The sequence below is a fragment of the Sus scrofa genome, chromosome 9 (genome assembly GCF_054392235.1).
Source record: "Sus scrofa isolate SSC_HxYL_T2T_F1_AM1 chromosome 9, Sscrofa_HxYL_maternal_Yorkshire_Landrace_v2.0, whole genome shotgun sequence".
In the NCBI taxonomy this organism is placed as follows: domain Eukaryota; kingdom Metazoa; phylum Chordata; class Mammalia; order Artiodactyla; family Suidae; genus Sus; species Sus scrofa.
The window spans coordinates 59,541,320-59,553,410 of record NC_139391.1 but is presented as its reverse complement, the minus strand read 5'-3'; the positions used below and the strand labels follow the sequence as shown (position 1 = coordinate 59,553,410).

The 12,091-nt window shown below is 45.2% G+C and overlaps 1 protein-coding gene across 1 annotated transcript in view; it reads left to right on the top strand.

The window, feature by feature from the left end:
- Nucleotides 1–12,091, top strand: part of OPCML (opioid binding protein/cell adhesion molecule like) — a 1,104,108-nt gene that overhangs the window by 862,754 nt on the left and 229,263 nt on the right. The window contains 1 exon segment of the mRNA XM_021102357.2: nucleotides 7,167–7,399. Coding sequence (XP_020958016.2) covers nucleotides 7,167–7,399 — 233 coding nt within the window.

Genomic DNA, 12,091 nt, shown 5'->3' with positions numbered 1-12,091 from the left:
GAGCTTAATCTATTTGCTGCTGTCTCCTCATTAAGACAGAGGGGTGTGCTATGTAATTTCCATATTATTGCAGTAACATGGGTGGAAATACAAAGGGGTTTTCCAGTTAACTCTGGTTTCTCAAAATGCCAACCGTCTGTTCTTTGAACACGGAGTCTGTAAAGTTACCCGTATATACGACAGACACCATTTGCTAGGCTGGTTCACAAGGCTCCTTCTCCAGTTACCCAGATTATCTAAATGTTCCTGCAGCTCTCTGTGCATATAAGTGAGATTTATTTTTAATCTGTGTATGTGACATTTATTTTTAATTCAGACTTGATTTTCAGACACGCGTCGGATTGCATTCAGATTTAAGATGATGAAAACAGCAGCCAGCATGCAGACTCAGAGGGGCGTTTCTGACCACTCGGTCTCTCTCCAGTTCAGTGCTCTCCATCCCCTCGTCCTGCTTTGATCGTCACCCCTTATCATTCTCTGAAACTAATATATCGGTTTACTTAGGCGTTTATGTCGTATGTCAAGGGTGTGACCTTACCTGCTTCCTTCTGGCGTCTCAGCTCCTACTACATCGCCTGGTACACATTAGACACTGATGAAATACCATGGTGTGTATCGTGGCACTTTTTAGTCTTGCGTTTTCAATGGCAAAGTATACACGTACGAACAAAATAAGGACGCCGAACACAAGCATGAAAGCTGGCCAATTTCACTTTCAGGAAGATTTTATTTTGATTGAGTCCCCACCTGCCTTTTGTCTGGTTAGCCTTCTCCAAGAGGAGTCCCTAGATGTGCACCCAGGAAGTGTGTAGAAAAGTGAATTCTCAGCCCACCTCCAACCCACTGCTCTTAGACCCAGCAGGATCCTGTGGGGCCTTCCAGTGGGGCCCTTCCGGTCCTCTGCTTTAGCTCCTTTTTGAAGTACCTGGATCCAAGTCTCTGATGCACATTCCTGAGTTGCTTTACAAATGTAAGAATTCCCCTATGACACTGCCCTGTGATGTCACCATCAGCCAATCAGAGAACTATGCACGAGCTTTAAAAATGCCTTACTGGAGTTCCCGTCGTCTTAGCTCAGTGGTTAACAAATCTGACTAGGAACCATGAGGTTTTGGGTTTGATCCCTGGCCTCGCTCAGTGGGTTAAGGATCTAGGGGGTCTGGCTCAGATCCTGCATTGCTGTGGCTGTGGTATAGGCTGGTGGCTAGAGCTCTGATTAGACCCCTAGCCTGGGAACCTCCAAGTGCTGTGGGTGCAGCCCTAGAAAAGACAGAAAGACAGAAAAAAAAATGCTTTACAATTTTGTTCAGGGAGTTTGGGCTTTTGGGGGGGCGGGGGTCGCAGTCTGCAATAAACCTTTCTCTGCTCCAAACTCCAACCTTTCCATTCATTGGCCTCATGGAGCATCACACACAGGAACTCAAGCTAACAAAAGCTCTCTAGGTGGTTTTGATGCACAGCAAAACTTGGAAACCACTGCTTCAAGGCACGGGTTTCTCCTAACTGCACCCCGTTCTCTGAAACCGAACGAAACCAGGCCCCTTAGTCCCACGTCCCATGTTCAGCTCCATGTTCAGAGGAGCTGGAATTGCTACCTTCCAAGCCAGCCGACTTTCCCCCACGATCTTTCAGACTCTCTTTTGCTCTTTCTGATTCTTATTTCCACTCTTCTCACACAAAGCTAGAGGTGCTTTAAGGATGTGAAAAAGTCCCTTCCAGATATTCTTCCTGTTCCCTTAATTATTGTACTCATATGAGAAAATTAAATAAGTACTATAAGCTTGAGGGAAATTCTGCCTGGCCTAATTACTTGGGTTTTCAAACCAAAGTGCCCCGCTCCCATTTTTTTAAGGAGCAGACCAGGAGTTCCCATTGCAGCTCATCAGGTTAAGAACTTGACTAATCTCCATGAGGATGTGGGTTCTATCCCTGGCCCTGCTCAGTGGGTTAAGGATCTGGCATTGCCTCAAGCCGCAGCCGTAGGTCACAGACGAGGCTCGAATCTGGCATTACAATGGCTGTGGCGTAGGCTTCAACTGCAACTCTGAGTTGACCCCTAGCCCAGGGAGCAGTCCGATAAAGAACAAAAAAAAGGAGTAGACCTCTGCCCTGCATGAAGTACAGGATTTCTCATGCCAGGCTGCTCAGGTTTGAACGCTCTGCCTGATGGTGCCAGCCCTGGACATCAGGAGGAGTCCTGAACCTCCCTGTGTCTGTTTCGTCATCGTGCGGTGTGCATGGTAATAGAGCATCTCTTAAAGGGTAGCTGTGGGATCATGTGATTCACTATATAGGAAGTTCTTAAACTGTGCCAAGCAGAGTGCCCACTATATCCTTGACATCACAGTGGCATTGCCTTGCACTCTCTCTTATCCAGGACACGTATGTAGGGTGATCTTAGAATGTCAGAATTTAAATACCTGAAAGAATTTTTAAGAAGGAATTTTTAAGAACGTTGCAATCGATATTTCTCAACTTTCCTCTTGGAGCCCCCTTATTTAGCATCCAAACCCCTCTTTCATGGGCTCCTTGTTAAAGAGAGTCCAAGAATGGAGCCACAGGAGCAGGGAAGGAGCCAAGTTTGGAAGGACTCTTAAATATGATTTCTTTTTCTTTTTGGAGCCACATCTGGGGCCTATGGAAGTTCCCAGGCTCAGAGTCAAATTGGAGCTGCAGTCACAGCCCCACACTACAGCCACAGTAATGTCAGGTCCAAGCCTCGTCTTCCACCTGATGTGCAGCTTGCAGCAACTCCGGGTGCTTAACCCATTGAGTGAGGCCAGAGATCGAACCCACAGCCTCACGGAGACTACGTCAAGTTCTTAACCTGCTGAGCCACAATGGAAACTCCTCAAGCAAAATTTTAAGTCATTACCCAGGCTCTGCTTCCTGCCCTGCAGAACGAAAAGCCCCTATTGTAATGGAACAAAGTGAGAGGCACTGAGACCGTGCTTTCTCCTGAGGGACAGAAATTTATGAGGCAGATAACTGTCATCAGCAGCATCATCCTGCCACCAAGTTTCTGTGTCATTCCTTGGGTTCTACGACTTCTAGACTCAGCGATGCAGCTCTGCCCATTGAGACAGGTGGACTGATGTCCCTCCATGCCCACTAATGAGGCCCAGGCTTGAGAGCCAGTGCATCAAGCCTTAGTCACCCATCTGGAGCACCTCAACTCGAGGTGTCCATGAGGCTTCCCAGGGACTATGGGGCAGGGCACTGGACAGCCTTGTTTCAAAGTCAGCCCCAGCCAGACCCTGCAGTGATCTGAACTGGGTCCATTTACCTCCACCCCGCCGTTGAGGGTCCTAGACAAGGAAAGAGGTCAGAGGAAGTACATTTTCAAGTTCTAAATGTCCTGAAATGGATCTGCCAAGAAACCGCCTGTGTTTGAGTTGTAGGGCCCGTTCTCCTGACTGCTCCCACTTTACTAATTATCCAGGAGAGGATGTTCCTTTACTTTCATTGTTCCCTCCACCACTCTTATCAAATCATCATCGCACAGAGGATCCGTCTTGAAAGAGAGTCCCTAAAGTAAAGCAGAGAATTATGGAAGGAAATGGCCGTTTTTCATCAGTAATGACTTCTCGGCAAAGCTAGTGCCTTCTCTGTCTTGGAAGTAGAACCCGGGGAGATGGAGAGATGTTTTCTGACAGAGGGCAGTGTGATTTGGCAGATGAAAATAAACAGTGTTGCAATTTCTTTCTCAGTGTATTGGGTTAAACAAAGTGCTTCTAAGTGACAGACTAAGACCTCTTTAATAGTCATTTGATAAGACCTAGTAAAACGTTAGCAATATACTATCCAGATATTGAGAAATTGAATGAATTTAATACTGGGCTACAAAGCCCTTTGCAAATCAGGTATTTTCCAATTCATTGCTTTAAATGAAATTGAAGGAGGAATTAATTGAATTGTCAGCTGTGAGATCTTAAAATAATTTTTGAAGCTAGATTACTTTGTGGTTTTTGGCATATATCTTGGAAGGGGTTCAAGGAATTGAGTGACGTTATTATACAAGGTTTTCATTTCCATCTCCTTGCTTATGTGAACTTGGTTTCTTTCAAACCAAAAATAGGAATAGAATTGATCCTGAGCTCTCCTTCCAGTATGATGAATGATATCAATCAATGGTCTAATAAACAAAAAAGCCTCATCTATTCCATTAAAAGCTATATTTCCAGTAAAATTTACTCTTTATGTTTAATTATTACTTAACAAGATGTACACTCTATTTATGTCATTTTATCAATATTATCCTTGTAATGATAACTTATTTTAAAAGAAAATATTATTTTTAAGAGCATTATGGCTAGAGAATATGGAAGAAATTTAGATTTCAGTCTCTAAATTTTATGTATTGTTACAAATAAATAGGATACCTGATCAATAAGAGATTTTCAGGCATAAATTATTATATCAGGATCAAATCCTGCAGATAAAACACTGCAGAAGATATATAATAGATACATAAAAAGTTTAAAAAAGGAGCAATGCAGATTTTATGACTTACAAAAGAGCTTATTCATGAATTTTGAAAGTAGACAATCATAATAAAATCACGATATTTAACTTCATAGAGACATATATATAAAAGAACATTATGACATTTTTATTTTAAAATGTGAATATCCTCCACAGATCAAAAATGCATCCTTTACAACTATTGCTTTAAAAAAAAAAGTCCACTGAAGAATGTCCAAAGTGTTACATAATTGACCAAAATAAAAGCAAGCATATTTGTCTGTACCATCACCTGGATGTGTGTGGTTCCAGGGAGATGACACACCTCACTCAGCCAGGATTTACCATCCCCTTCCTGGCGTGCTGATTGCTGGAATTTGTACAGAGTTTAACCTTTCAGAGTCATTCAAGCAGGGATTTGGCCTTTATGAAAATATAGCTGTTCTTAAGAAAGTTTGCACTTTAATTCTTATCGATGATTTGCAACTGAGAGTAAATGAAGAAGTTTATCATATTTTTTCCTAAGACCTGCTTTTACAAGTGAAGAGCAGGGAGGAAATGGGAGAACTTCAGTCTGCATAAGGGAAAAGGGCAGTGGCTGCAGAAGGGAAAAAAAAAAAATGCAAGGAAAATGAAGCTAGGGTCCTAAGGATGTGGACAAAACAACATGCTTTCAATTTTCTTCATGCCAGTGACACATCCATGAAGGTGGGAAGGGTTCACTGCCTGATACGTGAATTACCAGGAGCCTTAGGGAGATGAGGCTGGACCCCCAAAGCTCATCTCAGTGATCTTAGACTTACCTTACTGAGAAGTAATCACAGAATTAGATTTATAACTATAGGTATGTAGGGATGCCTGTGGCCAAGTTAAAATAAAAGCCTCATAGGACTATTAGAGTATGATTCCATTTTAGGAAAAACAAATCCACACAAGCCTTCCTAATGTGAACACACATCTGTAAGGAGTAAGATGAGGGAGAAGCAACCGGCTGTTATTGAAATGACAGTAGCTGGGCAGGGAGTTGGGTGCAGAGCGAGCCATTAGCTTGGCCTTCAGGCAACTTTGTATTGTGTTCCTGGTTATGTTTGAACATGTTTATTTTACTTTTGTGGTTGAAGAACAGCAAAAGAAGCACATTTCGGAGAGAAAAATCTCCTCCTGCCCTACTTTGAAAGCACCAAACGATGGGCCCAACCTTGCCCACGGCTGCTCCCACCTACTAAATGATGGTGGGCCTGGGCCAGGCAGATCCTGTGACTGGAAGATGGTTTATTTCCATCCCTCCTACCCATCAGGAGGGTGCCTCGCCAGGCTGGGCACTCACCCTCTCAGTGAAAGCTGTCATTTGGATTCCACTACACTTTTCCCTTCCCTGGACCACTCAGGCTGTGTCGGGCTGGTCACTTTGCCAAGAGCAACACGTGCCCCAAATATGCTCACTGCCTCCCCCAAGGCTACTGTCCTTGGTGTGCCCACCTCCTGAGCCCTGTCTGGGGCTCTCTGCCACTAGTCGAGGATGGAATCAGGTCTGGTGCAGTATGGCTGGGTTCTCTCCCTGACTTCTCACCTGGAGGTGTGGGTTCACGCTCTTGGTCCCCAAGAGGCACTGCTCACATCCTCCCTGGATGTCTGGGGGAAGCAGTTATGACTTTTGCCTTCTCATTTGCTGAGATACCAAATCTCATGTTCTGACAAGAGCACTGAGTAGTGGGTGGACACACCGGGGCTCTGTAACCATGCTCTTCATTGGGAAAAATACCCTTTTCCTAAAGGACTTCCTTTTTCAGTATTCCATTCACACATTCTAAGTTTCTGGAACACATATGCAGATTTTCTTCCTGACCAGCAGGCACATTTATTTCTTCATTGAACCTGATAGCCTGCAGGTCAGACACACCAAAAAGCAAATTCCATTTGCTCATAGCTTCCATTTAGGGCTTCCACCTGTTACGAAGCATAGGTGAGGGTAGGTGGGGTAGAGATTGGCTCCTTATATGGGTGACAACCAGGTGACATCAATTACACAGTTCTCCAGGTGGGGGAGGGGAGTGTAAGCAGGAGGAGAAATTTTGCCTGGCCATTTTAAAACCTTCTTCCTCCTGCTGAACTCTTAAGGGGCAGCCATGAGAGAAATGGTTGGCTTTCTACCGGAGAATTTCAACAGTCCATGTTATAAATCACAGTTTGAGGGCTGTGGGCAGCTTAGGGGTACAGCAGATTATCAACATGAGGGAGGTCTGGCGATAACTATGTCCCATTTTTGACTTAACCACAAGTTAAGTATTTGCTTTGTGGATTATCTGTGACCTATTTGAAATACTGATCCACTTTCTCTCCCCTCTGCCCCTGGGCCACTTCTCCCACAAGGTGGTAAATGTGCTCAAGAAATATAAACTCATTTTCATATAAGCCTAAGGGGAAAAATAAGATGGAAAGTAAATATACAGCAAAGATATTCACATAATATGCTCCTAAATCAAATAGAAATGATGCCGTAGCTTTGCTTCTTTCGGGATGATTCAGGCCACGGTTTCCCTATGTTTAGGAAGTTTTATCAATAATTGATTGTTTCATTTTAGCACTGGGTTATGTTTTGTCATTTACTCCTCACACTCCAGTGGCCTCATTTATAATACAGTCTCTCAACACTCTCTTCCTCCCTCTCCCCAACCCCTCCCCTCACCCACCCTCACTCACAGGTGTACCATAGATGACCGGGTCACCCGGGTGGCCTGGCTGAACCGCAGCACCATCCTCTATGCCGGGAATGACAAGTGGTCCATAGACCCTCGAGTGATCATCCTGGTGAACACGCCGACCCAGTACAGCATCATGATCCAGAATGTGGACGTGTACGACGAGGGCCCGTACACCTGCTCCGTGCAGACGGACAACCACCCCAAGACCTCCCGGGTCCACCTCATCGTGCAAGGTGAGTCAGCTGGATGATTGCAGGGAAGCCTTCCTCAGCCTGGAGGAAGATCCCAAAGCCATGACCAGAGCTTGAGTGTATGTGTTGGATTCTTTCCACCTGCAGCATCTTGACTGATTATCTTTCCAGAGGTTCTCAATTTTACCTCTGGGCCTTCTGCTCTCATTAGTAGGTTGTTTGGCATGTTGTACCCTCTAGAAGATATACTGGGGCAAGATATACATATTATGAGAAATATGTGTTAGGCTATGTTATATATTCATTAATTAGGACTCTGGAGTTGGGACATGATATATTAGGAAATAGATACCGATGGTACTACTCTCTGGGCCTTTGAATTATTTTTCAAAGGCTTATTTCATGATGAAAGATGAATAATATTGGTGTGAAATCATGTGACTTATGACTGACTTTGCATAGTTGATGGTTGTGCCCTAGAAGGGATGCTGAGTGCAGCTGGGTGTTGCTGCTGTGTCTGTGTACTCCCTTCCAGCCCTGAAGAAAAGTCAGAATCTCAGACTCTCAAGTATCAACTATTAAATATTAAGAATTAAAAACTCATGCAGAAAGCAGCCCTGAGACATGGGGGACCATCTTAAAACAAGGAAGCCATACAGATAAACATATACTGACCTGCCACCTACCAACACCATTGCTCTGTAAAGCAGTTTCTTTTTAAAAAATTTTTAATTGATTTTTATTTTTTCCATTATATTTGGCATACAGAGTTCTGTCAATTTTCTACTGTATAGCAATGTGACCCAGTCTCTCATACACACACACACTCACACATACATTCTTTTTTTTACATTATCCTCCATCATGCGCCATCGCAAGTGACTAGATATAGTCCTCAGTGCTTTACAGCAGGATCTCATTGCTTATCCATTCCAAAGGCAATCGTTTGCATCTATCACCCCAGACTCCCAGTCCATCCCACTCCTTCTCCTGCCCCCTTGGCAACCACAAGTCTGTTCTCTAAGTCAATGAGTTTCTTTTGTGTGGAAGGGTTTATTTGTGCCATATATTAGATTCCAGATTTAAGTAATATTGTATGGTGGTTGTCTTTTTCTGACTCACTTCACTTTGTATGAGAGTTTCTAGTTCCATCCATGCTGCTGCAAATGGCATTGTTTTGTTCTTTTTTATGGCTGAGTAGTATTCCATTGTATATATATACCACATCTTCTGTAAAGTAGTTCCTATCAGATATTGATTCATGGTAGTAATGAGGTTCTAAGCAGACTAGCTCCCCTGGTAACATATCCTTCCTCCACCCAAGGAGCGGTTTGGGTGGATCTTTCTCAGCATCTCTGATGCTGATGTCTCAGAGCCCTGCACTGAGACTCTCAGAAAGAGTCCCCCTATGTGATTTAGCCTCAGTAACTGCCTTTTATCAGATCCTGTCTGAGAGTCAACGGATTTTTTTCAGGTTGTGAAGGGTGTATGGGATTCTTGCTTAGCTAATATGGATTTCCTCATCCATGTTTTTCTGGGGGAAAAAAATGCAATTTTGCTCATTTGGGTGCTTTCAAAGGGGGTTTGAGTAGGGTTAGAGTTGTTATTTGTTTTGTCTGTGTGTGTGTGTGTGTGTGTGTGTGTTTAGGGCAGCACCGTGGCATATGGAGGTTCCCAGGCTAGGGGGTCCAATCGTAGCTACAGCTGCCACCCTTCATCACAGCCACAGCAACACTAGATCCGAGATGCATCTGTGATCTGCACCATAGCTCATGGCAATGCCAGATCCCTAACCCACCGAACGAGGCCAGGGATCGAACCTGCATCCAGATTCGTTTCTGCTGAGCCACGATGGGAACTCCCAGGGTTAGAGTTTTCATGTATGCAAATCAAAGTGGCCTTTCTTCTCTTCTGGCTGAATCAGCACTTTGCTAGCATAGCACCTGGGGCTCAGATTCTGCAGGCCTTTGCCATGGAACATGCAGGGCCATGGTCTGCCTGCTGCAGCCTCTGCTCCCTGCAGGCCCCGTGCTAGTATCATGCATGAAGCTTTGCCTTGGTTTAACCTCCAAGCCCCTCTCTCACCCACATGCTTCCAGACTTCTACTCACATCCTCTGTCCCACGAGGGGACCTGTCCTCTGCCTTTTCCAGTCTCTGTCCCTGTCCCACCCACGGGGAGGGCTTGGTGATAATCATTGCTTTGGGGCTATAGGACAGCCTGCCATCTGGAGATAAAGACAACCGTCACGTCAATGCTGCTCAGAGGCTGGTGGAGGCACTCAATAAGCGGGGATATGCTCAGAAAACACGGGAGGCGTGAGGCCTCGTGGCCTGCCTGCTACCTGGGCTTGGCTCCAGGGGAGCTAAGATTCTCAGCATTGAAAGCAATGCCTCCATGGCACCTCCATGGCCTTGACAGCAGAATTATCTTCAAATTTAGGAAATTCGGCACTGAACGAAAAAGAACTGTCAGGCCTTATACAGAAACAGACTCACACTGAACGAGACTCAGACTTTTCAGGAAATAAGATAGACTGGTACAAGCTTGTCAAGGGTGAGGCTGGCCATCAAGAGCCAGCAGCACAGGGCTTCAGGGATGCTATTCTTCCTGAGGGGCTTGGAGCAGTGCCTTGGGCTGGACATGGATGCCTCTGCAGGTGCTCTTAGCTTTGGGTCAGAGTCTGGGAGCAGGAAGAAACAGAGCAGTGGAGACTTAACTCCGGAGGCCACTTCCCCAAGACCCCACACGTCAGGCCCAGCAACTGCAGTAGCTCCAGCTATCAGGGTAGCCTGTGTGAGATGTGATGCTGAGATCAGGAGACGGAGGTGGAAGCAGAGAAACTTCCCTTGGAAACTGTACCAGACTGGGCTTTGCATTTACCAAGAGGTTCAAGCCGGAGCTCAGGGCATTACATTCCCTTCCATCCTGGAGGAGAGTGGCCAGCTCGCTCTTCCTTTGGGTGAAAGCAGAGACCCCTGCGGCTCAATTAGAAAGAAGCCCAAGGGTCTCCTCCTTGGCAGCGGCGCTTGGCTTTTGTCCAGTCTATAGATTAATTTTTCAGACTTAGTGTTAGTTCAGGTTAGATAAAGATAATGAAAGTTTCCTAATCCTCTTAAAGAAGATTTATCTGACCGAGTAGAAAGCTTTTGGAATACAATAAAGCATGTATAAAACTGAGGCCTAAGCTTGCCTTTAATTTCAAACTGCTGATAGGTATTGATTTTGCAATGAGAAAAACTGAAAAGTTTCCGAGCTGCAAACTTGTCTGTTTATATTATATGTGTGTGTGTGTATGTGTGTGTGTGTGTGTGTGTGTGTGTATACATATATATATATATATATATATAGCATATAAAGGGGTTTATTTATCTTCTGTCCATTTGGGGAGGTTAGAATCTCATCACCTCTGCCTGGCAAGTGCCATTAGCAGAAGGGCGGTCCCACGGTTGTAGGCTTCGTTGCTTCCTCCTTCTGCAATGTGAGTAACAGAGAGATGCTGTCACTGACCTCCAAGCCTGTGCTTTCCTGATTTATAAGGTGGCCTTTCCACAAATCTGATGGGTTGAATGTCCAGGTTCTTCTCTTTGAGAGAAGCAACTGGCTGCATTTGTTACAATAGCATTGCTGATCCCCGAGTTGTATCTTAGGGGACCATTTCAAGGTGCCGCCTGATGATGTGTGATAGTGTGGCTGACCCGGTGTGCTGAGGTGGGAAGGAAATCCAGAGCAAGGGGCTCAGATTAGTCAGGGCACGAAAACCAAGGGGGCTCCCCTGTGTGGGCTGGGGTAATGGGGAGAGGAGCTGGAGGCCCAAGGCCAGGGGAGAGGTCACGCCAATCACTCAGCAGGTTTAAGGTGACCAGGCGGTGGGTCTCCCTGGAGGAATGGAGGTGGTCCCTTCACGAGGTCTCGTCCAAGAGAAATTGAGAGGATTCATCCCAAAGTCTTGAAAGAGGAAAAATTTGGAGTTCCCGCTGTGGCACAATGGGATTGGTAGGGTCATGGGAGCACTGGAACGCAGGTTCGATCCCAGGCCCAGCACAGTGGGTTAAGGATCTGGAGTTGCTGAAGATGCAGCTTGGGTCACAACTACCCTGGGAACTTCATATGCCGAGGGATGGCCAAAAAAGAAAAAAAAAATGAATTAAAAAAATTAAAAAGAAAGAGGAAAAATTTAAGGATGTCACCCCTTTTTTTGAGTTTGGGGAAAGATTAGATGTCCTCCTAGTAGTTGTGGAGGTAGGACCCTGAGCCACTGGGAAGCAGAAGTGAGCAGGTGAGCTTTAGGGATAAAGAAAACACAAAGGGAGTTCCCATCGTGGCTCAGCAGAGATGAACCTGACTGGTAACCATGAGGACATAGGTTTGATCCCTGGTCTCACTCAGTGGGTTAAGGATCTGGCGTTGTTGTGAGCTGTGGTGTAGGCTGGCGGCCACAGCTCCAATTCGACCCCTAGCATGGGAACTTCCATATGCCTCAAGTTTGGCCCTAAAAAGCAAAAAAAAAAAAAAAAAAAAGAAAGAAAGAAAAAAAGAAAACACAGACATTAGGCAGGCATTACAGCACTAAGAACCAGGTGTAGCTCAAAACAAGAACAGGTATGTTTGAGATTCATTGTGAGTTTTCTGGCATGAGAGGAGGTAAGTTTTGTGAGATTACCTCTTCCTCGAGAACAGCAGGAAGCCCACATGTCTGAGGCATCCCAGGCCTCCAGCAGATGTTTGTGAAAT